General features: G+C 43.2%; 1 protein-coding gene across 1 annotated transcript in view; it reads right to left on the reverse strand.

The window, feature by feature from the left end:
* The window catches only part of LOC140353432 (inactive N-acetylated-alpha-linked acidic dipeptidase-like protein 2), a 440212-nt gene that overhangs the window by 58240 nt on the left and 366158 nt on the right, over positions 1–15814 (reverse strand). The window contains exon 13 of the mRNA XM_072437992.1: positions 1043–1132. Within this exon, the coding sequence (XP_072294093.1) occupies positions 1043–1132 (90 nt within the window). The remainder of the gene's footprint in view (positions 1–1042; positions 1133–15814) is intronic.

Genomic DNA, 15814 nt, shown 5'->3' on the forward strand with positions numbered 1-15814 from the left:
GTTAATTCAAATGTATCATGTTTTTTATTTATTTTTTTCTGTTGATTAAGGGTTGATCTCTATTTATGTTCTTGTTTTGATTTTTACTCTCTGGTCATGCTGTGTTCTGTTCTGTGTTCTGTGTTTATTCTTTTTATAGATTCTGCTTTAAATTGTTCAGTGCTGTGGCAGTTTGAGGGATACAAATGTGTCCACGCCCCCCACAGCCTTGAGATATTATAAAGTATGATAAAAATACAAATTGCAACTATATAGTCGTATATAAGTCCTTGCTTAATAACAGTAAAAAATTGAGTTAAAATAGGCTATGGTTTGGTATTTGGTTTATGCTTTGAAGGTATGAAGACACCCTCTGGCTTAAAGCAATGTTATAAAAAAAAAAAATGTCTTAAAGGTGCACTATTTAACTCTTCTGGTCTCCATAGAGTTAGTTCATTTCATTTTTAAACCGGAAGAGTTATAAAAATGTGACTCAAGCCTGACAGTTTCAACAAAATCCGTCCGCCTTTTTCAAATGGGCATCAGTGCAGCTTGTCAACTAATCAGATGGGAATCATTCCAGAGCCTTGGGTAGGTGTGAGGAACATCTTATGGTGTTAAAGCTGCCAGTGCGGAGGAAAGACGGTCCGATGAACATGATATTTATATAGTTTTCAGATGTCAGTGTATGACATGTGGACAGCGCTGTGCAGTGGTGGACCCAGTCAGAAATGCCCCGATGTAAAGTCTGCCCAAGACTCCATCACATCATTGGTGCAGAGGACCACTGCAGCAGGTACGGTCTGATTCTGAAGCTCAGTGGTGGCTGAAACGTGCCTGTCATGGGTATGGGAATGTTTTGGTGTGCAGAAGGATTTGTGTGAACTGCTTAGAAACCAGCGGGGGCCCTGGCTAATAGTTTAATTCTACAAACTCTTCTTTTCAGCATTGGAAATGGGAAAATAAATCCTCCTAAGACTCATTCATTCTGTTGCATTTTTTTTTCTCTATAAATTATATATCAAAAAAAGAAAAGCCAACCATTAAATATGTCAAGGCTTACCTTGGTGATGGTCTCATGGAACTTGAAAAGTGGGTCAAGAGTTTGAGGGGAGTCCATGGAGAACTGGGCCTCTGACAGCAGACTGGATGCCTGGATGACAAAACACGACAGCAATTTCAATGATTATTACTATGACATTTTATTATTTAAACCTTTTACAAGCGCTTCTGGGGCGGCCCGTCTGAAACCCAGGGTGGCCTCAGTACCATACGCTGCGACCCATATTTTGCGTTCACAAACCCACGAGAATCCATCTTGAGCGGTTTCCACTCCTGCGTTTGTGCTTTCTGGTGGAAGTTGTTATTGCTTTACCTAGAATGCTCACCAGTGGCATTCACTTTTCCATCTCCATGGAGACAAGCAGGTGACCCAGGCAGAATTACATGTCAGATCTGTGGTGAGGCGAACCCACTCCCAGTAAGAATGCATGTTATTCAACCTACTTCGTCAGCAATAAACTGAATAAAAGTTATATATTCAAAGGACACAAAATGTTGGACAATAAGGTCGTCCCAAATGACTTTCCATGATTTGTGACATCAAAGGAAAAACTTTGAATATCTCTCTCGCAGTTTTTAAGACCATGATTCATTGCCATTGAGATAAAGCTTTTTTTGTTTTGTTTTTGTCCACATGGTAATTCCCTTTGCTGCCACTAGATAGAGTAAAGAGCTAACACCAATCGTGATGAAGGACCCTCTGACTGGTACAAAGGCATGTGTGCTTTAAGTAGATACATTATTTGAAGTACTAAAACATGAAATGCCAAGGCAATGGTACTCAAGAGCAGGTCTGAAGGCCAATAACAGTACAGTCATACAAGCAATGCTTAATATGTGTCCTTTAATGCCAGGCTGTGAAACACTCCGACAAACAGAAGCAGCAGAGACGTTACAGTGCACCTTTACCACACCCCACAGTATTCAGACCACAGCCTTTGCTAACTACCATCATATTTCTGTCTCCTAACTCAAATTCACAACCTCGTCCTTCCAAACCTCTGCAAATGTCGGTATGTTAGCTTTAAAATATTCTTCAGCCTTTTACTTTGGATGGAGGCCTTAAAGTGGGTTTGATGACTGTAGATTCTGCTGACTGAGCTGCTGATCGCCTGGTCTAAATGTAGAACCGCATTGGTCCAGGATATTATTATTAGAGATGGGTATATCTCCTCTGCACTTGGGCTGAACCCTCATTTAAAAGGGTGGTCCCCTGCCGCACCTGTCATTACCATGTCATTTGAATATATTTTATGCTCCACAGATCGACATATTCTGGCAATAAAACATTCCCCATATCATGTTATATCATATATATCATGTGAAAATGAGATTTGTTCAGACATATTGTAAGCTGGTTTAATGGAAAGCTGCAGTACGTAATGCATGATGTTCTCTTCAGTTTTTAAACATGCAACTTATCAATGATATAAAGATTTTAATTATACATTTTTATGTAACATGGATTATAATGATCAATATCCAAAATAGTCAGTCATTTTTTGGGATGTAATTATTTTGGCCATGCTAATTACGACACAAAATTTCAATATCGTCCCATTCCTCATGCTTGTAATGTAAAGCCTGTAATTTTTAAATATATATATATATTTTGACAACATTTTTGTATGTGATTTTTTGTACCAATCTGTAAATCTGTAAAATCAAAATAAAAGTAAAAAGTGAATGGACCTCATTTGACGCTCAAAACACAGGATTCGCGCCACAAAAACACATAGACTTTGATTGTAAACTGGACGCTTTGACGCAGCCGTGTGAATGCTCGTTTAGACGTATTAGATCATAATTGCGGTTTACAATGAAACAAACTAAAATGATTATCTTTTTACAGTTTGTTATAGTTCAAAGTACCTGGAAAAAGTATAACATATCTCCTATGAAATCAGGTCCGTCTCACCCCAAAATGTTAGTTATGAAGGTAAAATAAATGTTGAGGATTTTAAACTCTCCAGAAAATTTGAGCCAATTAGCTAGGAAGCTTGAGGGTCAAGACAAAATTGTCTAGGGGCCACATTCAGTCCCCAGGCCATAGTTTGAACAACCCTGATATAAACTTTTTAAACAATGTACTGAAACCCAAGCTTATATTTTATTGTACAGTTTTATTCACCCTAACAATTTCTCACATTGAATCTATCCAAGTAATTTTGTTTATACTGTATTTCATGAACATTTAAAGTTGGCAGTAATTCTACCTAAGTGTCTGAAACTTTGTCTTTAAACTGAACTTTTAACCATACCGTCCGTGAGTCATCCGCCCTCACACACACTAATGAATCTCCATGGTGCTTTCATGAGGGCAGAATGATCCAATTAGACCTCCTCAAACTGTAAGGCTTCCCACTGGGGACAGCTTAGTCAATCCTCTATACAACCCAAGAAACCAACCTCAATTGTTCAACTTTAACAATTCAAAAAGAGATACTTATAAATGGGGAACTTAATAGATGCTGCAGCCTTTCTGTGTCTTTTAAAACATATAAAAACAAGCTGAATATGATATCACTTATTTTTGTCCCGGTGAGTGAGGTAAAATATTGGCTTTACTGACATTTTGTACAACTAATTATAGTCAAATAAATAAATAAGGGCTGAATATCAATGGTGTAAAATTAATATCAAAGAGTAAAAGGCAAAAGTGGTAAGAAATTTTGTGTTTGTACTTCATTTCAGCACTTATAAACTGAATAATTAGGACGCTAGCAATGCAGTAGGAAAGAGTAATGTATTTGAACTGTTCCAGGTGGTTTTATTTTTCACCTTTTTAAAACAACAAAAATCAGATACAGCATTTCCTTTTTTAATAAAGGGGAAAAATGTGTTTGTGATTTGGGTATTTCTTGTGTGAGTTGATTTACCTGCGTCTCCACGTCTGGCTCTGCTCCTGCGCAAAAGCGAGAGCGCCCCTAGTGGCCGTTAGCCCCATAAAAATGTATAAATTAGCTACAACGTCATTTTGTGTCGGTGTTACGTTTGGAAAGCATAGTCTAAATTCATTCAAATGCAAACCCTGCTGCCTTACTCCTTCACAATATGGAACCGTATGCGTTTTTCTGCCAGCATGATTTCGATTGTACGCCAAGAAAGTTTGAGAAAATCCATTTAACAGTTGAAGAAGCAAGCCCTGGAATTAAGCAAAACTAAATTTGCTAAACTTTTTTTTATCACTGCACAAAACTAAATCTTGACTGGAGTGGAGTATTTGAAGGCTTAGTTCCACTCTGCTGCGATTGTCATTGATTTTTGTATTCGGCTCCTGCCTGTCCACCCTTCCTCCTGTCGGCCCAGGTGCTGCTCGCGTAATTGGATTTCTTCACTGTAAAACTGGGCCTTTAAAAGTCTTCGCGGCCGGTCGGGCTTGTAAAGTAAGATGGCGGAATGAGCAGATGAAAGAAAGTGGAGAGAGAGAGAGGGAAAGAGAAAGAGGGGAGAGGATGAGAGAGAGAAAGGACGGGAGAGGGGAGACGAGAGGCCAGAAAGAGAGAGGGAGGGAAAGAGAGAAGGGAGGTAAGGGAGTAGAACGAGAGTGGCTGAAGGAGTAATAGATAAAGTGAAAGAAAAAAGAAAGAAAGGGGGGAGGTTGCCGAAAGAGAGGGAGAAAAAAAGGCGGGTATGGATGCAGAGAGAGAGAAAGGGAAGGGATGTTAAGGGATGAGAAAGAGAGAGAAAGCAATAGGGAGAGGAGGATGAGGGTCAACAGAGAGGGGATGAGGGTGCAGGGAGAGAGATAGGGAAAAGGAGAGTGCAGAAAGAAATGGGAGGGAAGGAGAAAGAGGGAGAGGAGGATGAGGGTGCAAAAAGAGAGAGAGGGGGAGATAGTGAGAGAGACAAAGGGAGAGGAGGATGAAGTTGCAGAGAAAGAGAGATAAATAAAGGGAGGGCGCAAAAAGAGGCGAGGATTTGGGGAGAGAAAGCTGGAGTCAGGGTTCATGGAAGGAGGGGTGAAGAGAGATGAAGAGATAAGGAGGGTAAGGAAGTAGAAAGAGAGAGGGAGCGAGAGAAAGGGAGAGAAAGGGAATGGGGTGAGGGAAAATTTGAGATTAGAAAGAGAGCGAAAACGATGGAGAAAGAAGGAGAAGGGACATTGAAGGAAGGAGAGAAAGAGCAATAATATCTTTCATTTTTTTGACTGAAGATCTGGAAGAAGGTTCCTGGTGTGTCTCCACATAAAAGCAGGACACTATTCTGCTATTGTAAACAAACAAACAAACAAACAAACACACAGGTGAATGGTAAAACTAAAATCCACAATGCTCCAGTAAGAAAAGATGAGTGAAAGTCAAAAACAGCCTTCTCAGAGGAGGACGTTTGAAGCATGGAGACAAAGGAGTGGTGCACCTGCTCACACCCAGGGGACACACCCAGGGGACACACCCAGGGGACACACCCAGGGGATAGTGCCTTTTGTGGTCGGCTCCCACAAATCTGCAATTTGAGAAATACTTCTACCAATGTGAGTCAGTATGAAGAAGCACCTCGACACTCTTAACTGGTGACCACATGACAAGTCTGCACCTGAGCATTGAGAACTTATAACGAATGAAGCAACCTATGACTAATAATCAGTTAAAATGAACTGGGAGTTTGAGTCTTTTCTTCACATCCTCCCTCTCTCTCTGTTTCTTTTCCTCTCTCGCTCTCAGTGCAGCAGGAGCAGAGGCAGATGTGGAGGAGGCAGACACAGGTAAATCAGCTCACGCAGAGGGATCATGGACAGTGGTAAAATAACAACTGGTCACAATTATATAGCGCTTTTCTACCTTCAAGGCACTCAAAGCACTTCACAGCAAGGAACCACTCACCCGTTAACACCCACATTGACACACCATTGTACACAAACACAAGGACACAACAGCAGTGTTTACCTGAGACAGCTGACCTTCACATCAGAAGACGAGCACCCTGAGATACTGCTGCCCAGTGCGGACATGTTCTCTTCAAGTTTAGCTGCAAAATGCTCTTTTGTTACAATCTGACTCTTCACAGATCATTTTTACTAATGAGGAACTCAATTTAGATGTGACTAAATACAAAGATATGTTTGATAACCTAGCAACCATATTGTAAACAAGGGCCAAAATCCATATTAATCACAGTTATGATTTGAAAAATAATAATACCTGATGACAAATTTATTTTGTTTAATGATTGTCAAAAAAAAAAAAAAGGGTATTTTTTTGTAATTTTGTACTTTTTCTGTATTTTTTCCCCTTCTAATTTTCAACAGTTTAATTTTTTTTTTTATTATTATTATTTTTAATTCATATTCAACAAAGGCACTATCCAAGCAAACAAATAGAAATATGAAAACCACACAGAAGTCCCATCACATCTCCCAAGTCAGTCCAGACAAAGTAGAATATTAAAAAACTTTGGAATCACAAATCAATGAAAGTCTCATTCAAACTTGTGATCCCAGTTCGGTCCAGGAGTTACCTCTGAAACATCTACCCTGCATCGCATTTTATTTCATTTGAAGCAGATATAGCGAGAACTGAAGACTTTTTTTGCGAGTTCGCTCTAGGTCATCGAGACAGTACTGTATCTGCACTGTCTTATGTACAGCTTTGTGTTCTTTCTGACCTCCGCTCACTTCGGTCGGCTCCTAAATCCCTCCAACTTGCGCGTTCGATGCTCATTTTCGGACCCCGTCTTGTCTCGCCTGTGTTAATGAAAGAGATCTGAGGGGGTTAGGAGGCTGATCGAGGAGGGACTGCACAAAAGCCTGGCTAAAGGGCTGCCAGAGACTCCATTTAACTTCAGCTGCAAAGTAGGAACAGGGCAGGACAATGACAATTTGATTTTGAGCGCCTTTGGAAGAAACGGCAAAGTACGTTCTATATATAACATTAATGATGAAACTGTAGGGCCGGGTAACGTTTGATTTTACGTCGCTTTTCCATTCCAATAGCTGAGCCGTTCTATTTACTCTGTCTGTATTTTTTAAAGTGTAAATGAATGGCTGATTATATGCAGAACAAACAACACTTGTATATGTATTATGATTGTGATGTATATAATAATTTTAAAACATGCTTATAAGGCTGAGCAACATAATATGTCTGTTTGCCGTAACCCGACCGACCCGCTATGAAACTAGCCGACTGAAAAAAAAACGACCGGTCTTTCCTGAACCATCGTGTAAAATATTTTTATCACGCTTGTTAACTTGACTTTCATCTCAAAGGACTGATAACGCACTGCGCACCTCCACATGCGTCTATAATAAACCAGACCGCGCATGTTGTTATTCACTGTATGTGATCTCCATTGGATTCTCTCCTCAGTTTGATGGTTTGAGTAGATTCTGGATTATAGTTGCTGTTTTTGCACTGGCTCGGCGCACATTTGCTACAACCACGCTTCAGTCCATTTGCTGCGGGTCTATAGTCCTTCTCACATACAGTTCTGCTCTGCTGCGCTGCATCCCTCACAAGCAGAGGCCTGGCTCTCCATGCACCTCAGGCCGTCTGAGGTAGAATAGGAAAACAGTGTTTAGGTCTTTTCTTGTGGTTCAGGTCATTACAAGCAAGGTAATCAGTGATTGACCAAAAAAAGTCTAAAAGCACTATGTGTTAAATCTATACTTAAATTGGCTGGAAGTCCTGGTGCCCTCTAGTCCTCCCTGCTGGACACTGAGCAGACTGCAGCAACCTTGTTCCCAGCTGCGCTCTCAAAGTAGTTTTCTAATGGACTGAGTCTGTGGCCGTCCATGGTCAGCTCTCTACAATGTGTTTTTATAACCTGAGCGAACAGTAGCCTGTTTTTGAGGTTTGCATGTGTGTACTCAACCTGGATGTTTGCAGTTTGTGGCCTAGTGCGCTTGTGCTAAGGAGAAGCACAGATTTTAAACAAGTAACTTAAAAACAAGCTTTTAAAGACTTTGCTCTATGTTCACGTTTAATCACACAGAGAGCTAGTTTGTGTGTCATGGAGGATCTGGAGTGAGCAGTGAAGTGATACTGTTGAGTCCATTCAGAGAAGCATACATCAGCTGAACGGGGGACACAGGTTCAAGACCCACTCTTACTCTTATTACACTCTCACAGTGTTTTTTAAAGCGACACTGTATCGACTAAATATTCAGTACCACCCCAAGTCTGCTTGTCCCTCCAAAAAAGTCAAAAGAGTCTGGGGTTCAACTTACATGAGGAATTTGAGTGAAATTATAGGTCTGTATGTAGTGGTGTGAGTATGGACAGATACTGCAAATTGAACACCTTCTCAAAAACTAAAACACGCCCCCATTGGTGGCACGTACTCTGTTCTCGCACTCTTTCGGATGCTCTTGTCCCTACACATTGAAACCAATCCTAATGAAACAGAGGGAGAAATGTATGACAACACAAAACTCATTCAGATTGCGCCGCGGCCACGCCTCTGGCATCGCGGCCACGCCTCTGGCATCGCGGCCACGCCTCTGGCATCGCGGCCACGCCTCTGGCATCGCGGCCACGCCTCTGGCATCGCGGCCACGCCTCTGGCATCGCGGCCACGCCTCTGGCATTGCAGCCATGCCTCAGTAAAAAAAATACAAGAACTAGAACCTAAACAACATAAAATAATAAGCAAAAAGAGATGCATGTTTGTGTAATCGTGTACTGTCCTTTGTTTGTGTAATTGTGTACTGTCCTTCATCTGAGACATGAGTGAAGAAAGTTTTGTTCAGATTCTCGAGTCAAAAGTGCACTTAACTGCTCTTCTGTCTACTTTCATTCAGTCATGTTGGGTCCAGTTAAAGACCTGTTGCTTTGCGCTGTTGTTTTTCTGACTTTCGCAATGCATTGTGGTCTATATTGACCAGCGCTGGACATTACTTTTCAAGGTGCATTGTGGGAACTAAAAACTAAAAAAGTATACGTTTCCTTAACATGTCGGTGTAATCCCTCATTTGTCTAGAGTGTTCCATTGTAGAAAAAGATTCAGTTGTATCATCTGGACTCTGTTTTTGAAAAAACTATACGTTTTGACTCTAATCCAAGAGTCATTCTCAATCAGCGAATCCATACCAGGAACTCAAGATTTTTATTTATATTCATCCTACTCAGGGTAGGCCTGAGTAGCCTACCCTGAGTAGTGGGCGGGCGGGACCTCCTGGTGAAGAGGTGTTATTGGTTTCAAGAGAAACTAAACTTTGTTTTCTATCAAACTAACCTCTTTGTTTACTATCAGTCCTTTAATGGGCTATAAGCCTCAATTGTTGCTGACTAACACCTTTTCTGATTAGCATCCAAATGCCCTGGGCGTCTACCTCTCCAGGGATTCAAAATTCTATTATAAACAACCGGAAGGTTGAATCTTAACTCCCCGTTCCTGGTTTGAAATAAACAGGGATTTCAGAGTCCCGATGACTATGTCGAAGTTTAGTCTATACAGACTGCAGGAGGCGAGGATCGTTCTCAAGTTCTTTATTTGATGAAAACATGGAAAAACAGGCAAAACAGTAGCGTGTTGTTCGTCTTGCAGCTGAGATTCGACCCGTCACAAGAATTAGCTGTGTTTTATTTAGCTGTTGCTTGGGTCTGATAAAATGGCCTGACGTTGATATGACGTCCGCTTTAAGATTGTTTAGACTAGTCCACAGATAATCAGAAAATACACAGAAAGTTCATCGTGACCCATATGCCGTAAGATCGTCGTGACTCATGATAAACAGGACACAGACATGACAATAATTTGATCAATATCCACAACTACAGCTGAATATTTTTCTACTATGTTTCCTTTTGGTAAAAACCAAAACAAGTTTCCATAGATTAGCTTTATTAAAGTTATGTTTTGATCTTTTAATCAGAGCCGCTGAGACTCACAGACTTGAACACAGCCGCTACAGTAGTCTAACATCCTGGTCCCCTCCATCTCTATGGCAGGTATTTGATTAGCTCCAGCGCCAGCACACCAGGCCTGGGCACTCTGACACACACCAAGAAGGCTGATGGATGGTGCCCTGGCAAATCCAGAGGAAGCAAGAGAGAAGGGGGTGGAGACATTTGTTCAGATATCCAAAACATCTGGAGCACGACAACAAATAAACCGTTAAATGTCTCTAACTTGTATTGTAGTAGCCTTAAAGGACACATTATTTAAACAAAAAAAAAAAAAAAAAAACATTATTAACTGTCCCTTTGTGTGATGTCAAAGTTAGAGGGATCTTCAGTGCTGTTAAGTGCATAAATAATCACCATGCCATCAAATTGTGTCAAACTTCGTGCTATATTGCTAAAATAGCTAGCCATTTTTCACAATGAAAATTTTCCCTGTTGCCAGTGGAGAGTTTGCATGTCTCTCCCTATGGCTGGATGAGTTTCCTTTGGGTACACCCATCAACACAACATACAGTATGCAGTAGTTTCATTCTCCACTAATGCAGCAAGTCTATAAGCTGCCATTACCCTCACATTGCTCCCATTACCCTCATAACGCTCCCATTACCCACATAACGCTCCCATTACCCACATAATTCTCCCATTACACTCATAACGCTGCCATACCCACATAACGCTCCCATTACCCTCATAACGCTCCCATTACCCTCATAACGCTCCCATTATCTGCATAACGCTGCCATTACCCACATAATGCTCCCATTACCTGCATAACGCTGCAGTTACCCACATAACGCTCTCATTACCCACATAACGCTCCCATTACTCCCATTACACTCCCATTACCCTCATAAAGCTCCCATTATCCGCATAATGCTCCCATTACCCACATAACACTCCCATTACCCACATAACGCTGCCATTACCCACATAACGCTGCCATTACCCACATAACGTTCCCATTACCCTCATAGCGCTCCCATAACACTCCCATTACCCCCATAACGTGCCCATTACCTGCATAACGCTGCCATTATCCGCATAACGCTCCCATTACTCACGTAACGCTCCCATTACCCGCATAACGCTCCCATTACTCACATAACGCTCCCATTACCCGCATAACGCTCCATTACTCACATAACGCTCCCATTACTCACATAACGCTCCCATTACCCGCATAACGCTCCCATTACTCACATAACGCTCCCATTACTCACATAACGCTCCCATTACCCGCATAACGCTCCCATTACTCACATAACGCTCCCATTACTCACATAACGCTCCCATTACCCGCATAACGCTCCCATTACTCACATAACGCTCCCATTACTCACATAACGCTCCCATTACCCGCATAACGCTCCCATTACTCGCATAACGCTCCCATTACTCACATAACGCTCCCATTACCCGCATAACGCTCCCATTACTCACATAACGCTCCCATTACTCACATAACGCTCCCATTACCCACATAACGCTCCCATTACCCACATAATTCTCCCATTACACTCATAACGCTGCCATACCCACATAACGCTCCCATTACCCTCATAACGCTCCCATTACCCTCATAACGCTCCCATTATCTGCATAACGCTGCCATTACCCACATAATGCTCCCATTACCTGCATAACGCTGCAGTTACCCACATAACGCTCTCATTACCCACATAACGCTCCCATTACTCCCATTACACTCCCATTACCCTCATAAAGCTCCCATTATCCGCATAATGCTCCCATTACCCACATAACACTCCCATTACCCACATAACGCTGCCATTACCCACATAACGCTGCCATTACCCACATAACGTTCCCATTACCCTCATAGCGCTCCCATAACACTCCCATTACCCCCATAACGTGCCCATTACCTGCATAACGCTGCCATTATCCGCATAACGCTCCCATTACTCACGTAACGCTCCCATTACCCGCATAACGCTCCCATTACTCACATAACGCTCCCATTACCCGCATAACGCTCCATTACTCACATAACGCTCCCATTACTCACATAACGCTCCCATTACCCGCATAACGCTCCCATTACTCACATAACGCTCCCATTACTCACATAACGCTCCCATTACCCGCATAACGCTCCCATTACTCACATAACGCTCCCATTACTCACATAACGCTCCCATTACCCGCATAACGCTCCCATTACTCACATAACGCTCCCATTACTCACATAACGCTCCCATTACCCGCATAACGCTCCCATTACTCGCATAACGCTCCCATTACTCACATAACGCTCCCATTACCCGCATAACGCTCCCATTACTCACATAACGCTCCCATTACCCGCATAACGCTCCCATTACTCGCATAACGCTCCCATTACTCACATAACGCTCCCATTACTCACATAACGCTCCCATTACCCGCATAACGCTCCCATTACTCACATAACGCTCCCATTACTCACATAACGCTCCCATTACCCGCATAACGCTCCCATTACTCGCATAACGCTCCCATTACTCACATAACGCTCCCATTACCCGCATAACGCTCCCATTACTCACATAACGCTCCCATTACTCACATAACGCTCCCATTACCCGCATAACGCTCCCATTACTCGCATAACGCTCCCATTACTCACATAACGCTCCCATTACTCACATAACGCTCCCATTACCCGCATAACGCTCCCATTACTCACATAACGCTCCCATTACTCACATAACGCTCCCATTACCCACATAACGCTCCCATTACTCGCATAACGCTCCCATTACTCACATAACTCTCCCATTACCCGCATAACGCTCCCATTATCCGCATAACAGCTGGCAGCCCGGTGTAAACGCTCCGCTCTTTTCTCACATTTTTTTCACACTTATTGTGCTTTATCTTTTGTAAATATTTGTTCTACTTTACTTGTACGATAGGGACACGCGCTGGAATCGCTTTAATTCAACTTGTTTTTGACTTTGTTCGGCTGGATTGAGTGTTTTCGTCGTGTCGTCGCGATGTGTCTCGGCTCCGAGCCCCCCCGCGCCCCCCGGCCGGCGCCGGTGCGTGTTTACACAAAGGAAGAACTCATGAAACTGCGAAGAACCGTCGTCTTACCCGGAGATCGTCACGTTATCCCAGCGGACATCCTTAGGAAAACACAGAGAAGCAGAAGGGCTGGACGTAAACTCCGAGAGAAGAGAGGAGGAAACAGGAAGTCGGTTCCCGCCGTAGTCATGGGTAACGTGAGGTCCCTTCAAAATAAAATGACGAAAATAGCGAGCCTCATTTATAGGGGCCCAGAGGATTTATAGAGACAGCAGCGTCTTGATTTCCACAGAGACCTGGTTAACAGCAGAAATGCCAGACTCTATTGTAGGTTTGGACAATTTTCATCTGCTGCGGGCGGACAGAACGAAAGAATGCGGAAAGAAAAGAGGTGGAGGTCTGGCTGTGTATGTGAACACGACCTGGTGCAAACCCGAACACTGCACAGTGAGGCAGCAGCCCCGTATGTGGCCCCGTCTGCCAATGCTGGATATGCTTGTGAAGCACTGCTCTCCTGCTCTTGTAGGCTGCAAACACAGCATCCACAGGCTCTCTTCCTCATCTCTGGTGACTTTAACCACGCTTCTCCCTCTTCTGTTCTACCAACATACACCCAGTATGTCACCTGCCCCACCAGAAACAATAGAACATTGGACTTGTTTTTTGCCAACACCAAAGAGGCTTATTCTTCTTCCCCCCTCCCTCCCCTGGGCAGCTCGGACCACAACCTTGTACATCTGAGGCCTGTGTATGAACCCATCGTGCGCAGGCAGCCTGTGGTGTCCCGTGAGGTGAGGATGTGGTCTGCTGAGAGCAAGGAGGCTCTGAGGGACTGCTTCAGCACCACTGTCTGGACTGAGCTCTATGGCCCACATGGGGAGGACATCAACACCATCACATAGTGCATCACGGACTACATCAACTTCTGTTTTGAGAACATTGTTCCCTCCCGGACGGTGCAGTGTTTTCCAAACAACAAGCCGTGGATTAACCGTGAACTGAAGGCTCTGCTGAAGGAGAAGAAGAGAGCCTTCAGGTCAGGGAACAAGGAGGAGCTGAGGACTGTGCAGAAGGAGCTGAGGAGGAAGATCAGGCAGGCTGAGGCCGGCTACAAGAGGAGGATGGAGGAGCAGCTGCAGCAAAAGAACATTCAGGGAGTGTGGAGGAGCCTGAAAACCATCTCGGGCTTCAAAATCCCCCCTGTCCAGACAGAGGGGGATCTACAGTGGGTGAATGATTTAAATGCTCACTTCTTGAGATTTGATTGGTCACCCGCCCCTCCCCCTGCACAGCTGCATGCTCCCTCTTCCACAGCTGGACAATGCCCTGCATCTGTTCCTCTTCACTTCTCTGCCCCAGACCATCAGCTCCCCACTTCGCCTGGACTCACCCATCCCCCCAGCACACTGTCCCCCTGCCAACCACTGACTGTCACAGCAGCACAGGTGAGGAGTGAGCTGAAGAGGATTAAAGTGAGGAAGGCAGCAGGACATGACGGCATCAGCCCCAGGCTCCTTAAGTCCTGCGCAGATGAACTGTGTGGAGTTATGGAGCATGTCTTCAACATGAGCCTGAAGCTGAGGGTGGTACCACAGGTCTGGAAGACCTCCTGTCTGGTACCTGTGCCTAAGACACCGCGCGCCAAAGACCTCAACAGCTTCAGGCGGGTGGTTCTCACGTCCCACCTGATGAAGACACTGGAGCGGCATAACGTGCAGTGCGTAGGGCATCAAGTGCTTGAAGGGCCCAAACCTGACCAGACAGTTTGAACTGACGGACACAACATGCTACTTGTGCAGCAGCTTCACATTTCCTTCTGTATTTAAACTGGGAGGTTGGAGTACACCGACTCTGTCTTTAGTTCTTTATCAATTCAAAACTATCTAGGACTCGAGTGTCTCTCTCTCTCCAAGTCTGAGATGTGCAGAAGCAGCTATAGAGGCCACAGTTTGAACAGACACCTACGTATCCACAAGCAGCAAATCATCTTTAAATGTTAAAAATTTGCCTTATATTCAATTAGAAAGTGTGAAAAAGAGAGAATGAAGGTGTGCGATGCGTCCAGCTGGCACGGAGCTGACACCACGGAATGTGCAAAGCCAAAGGGGTTCAACTTCATACAAAAGTCTAAGTCTTGTTTTCAATAAATGCAAGAGTGTGAATAGTTTGCAGCCTGTAGTGTTTATGGAGCCTCGATCTGATCTGCAGAAGAGCAGGAGAAGGGCTCCGAGTCACTAATACTATTGCATCTACAATGCACCAGAATTCAGAAAATTATATGATTTTTGGTTGCAGGTCCCAGACCCCACTAAGGATTGTGATTCATGCAGTATTTATAAAATGTTATTTACATGTATATATATTAACAATATTAAACTAAATAGTCACTTTAAGGTTGTATTACAGACATCAAACCCCTACGCCAGGCATGTCCAAACTACGGCCCGGGGTCCGAATGCGGCCCTCAGACCAATTTTCTTCCTGCTAAGTTGGTCCAAATAACAAAAAATAGTATTTTTTACGGTAAAATTGGAAACATTAAAGCATTTTGATGTTACACCAACCTAATAATATTTGAACAAAAATGCCTTATATTTACTTTACTGTTCTCTCATTACTCCATATTTAACATATGGTATTGAGATCTGGGGAAACACAAACAAAACTAGAACCAAACCAATTTTCATTCTACAAAAAAGGCCATTAGACTGATCAATCATGCATCTTATAACTCGCCGAGTAACCCTTTGTTCATTCAATCCAAGCTTTTAAAATTTTATGATTTAGTAGACCTGTATACTGCTAAATTTGTGTATTTAGTTAAATGTAATCAAGTCCCTACATCATTGAGGATAAAGTTTACCCAGAGGGAAAGTAAATATAATTTAAGGGGAACG

This window comes from Eucyclogobius newberryi, unplaced genomic scaffold, assembly GCF_026437365.1.
Source record: "Eucyclogobius newberryi isolate DKJ021-1_F unplaced genomic scaffold, fEucNew1.0.hap1 SCAF_9, whole genome shotgun sequence".
NCBI classification, from domain to species: domain Eukaryota; kingdom Metazoa; phylum Chordata; class Actinopteri; order Gobiiformes; family Gobiidae; genus Eucyclogobius; species Eucyclogobius newberryi.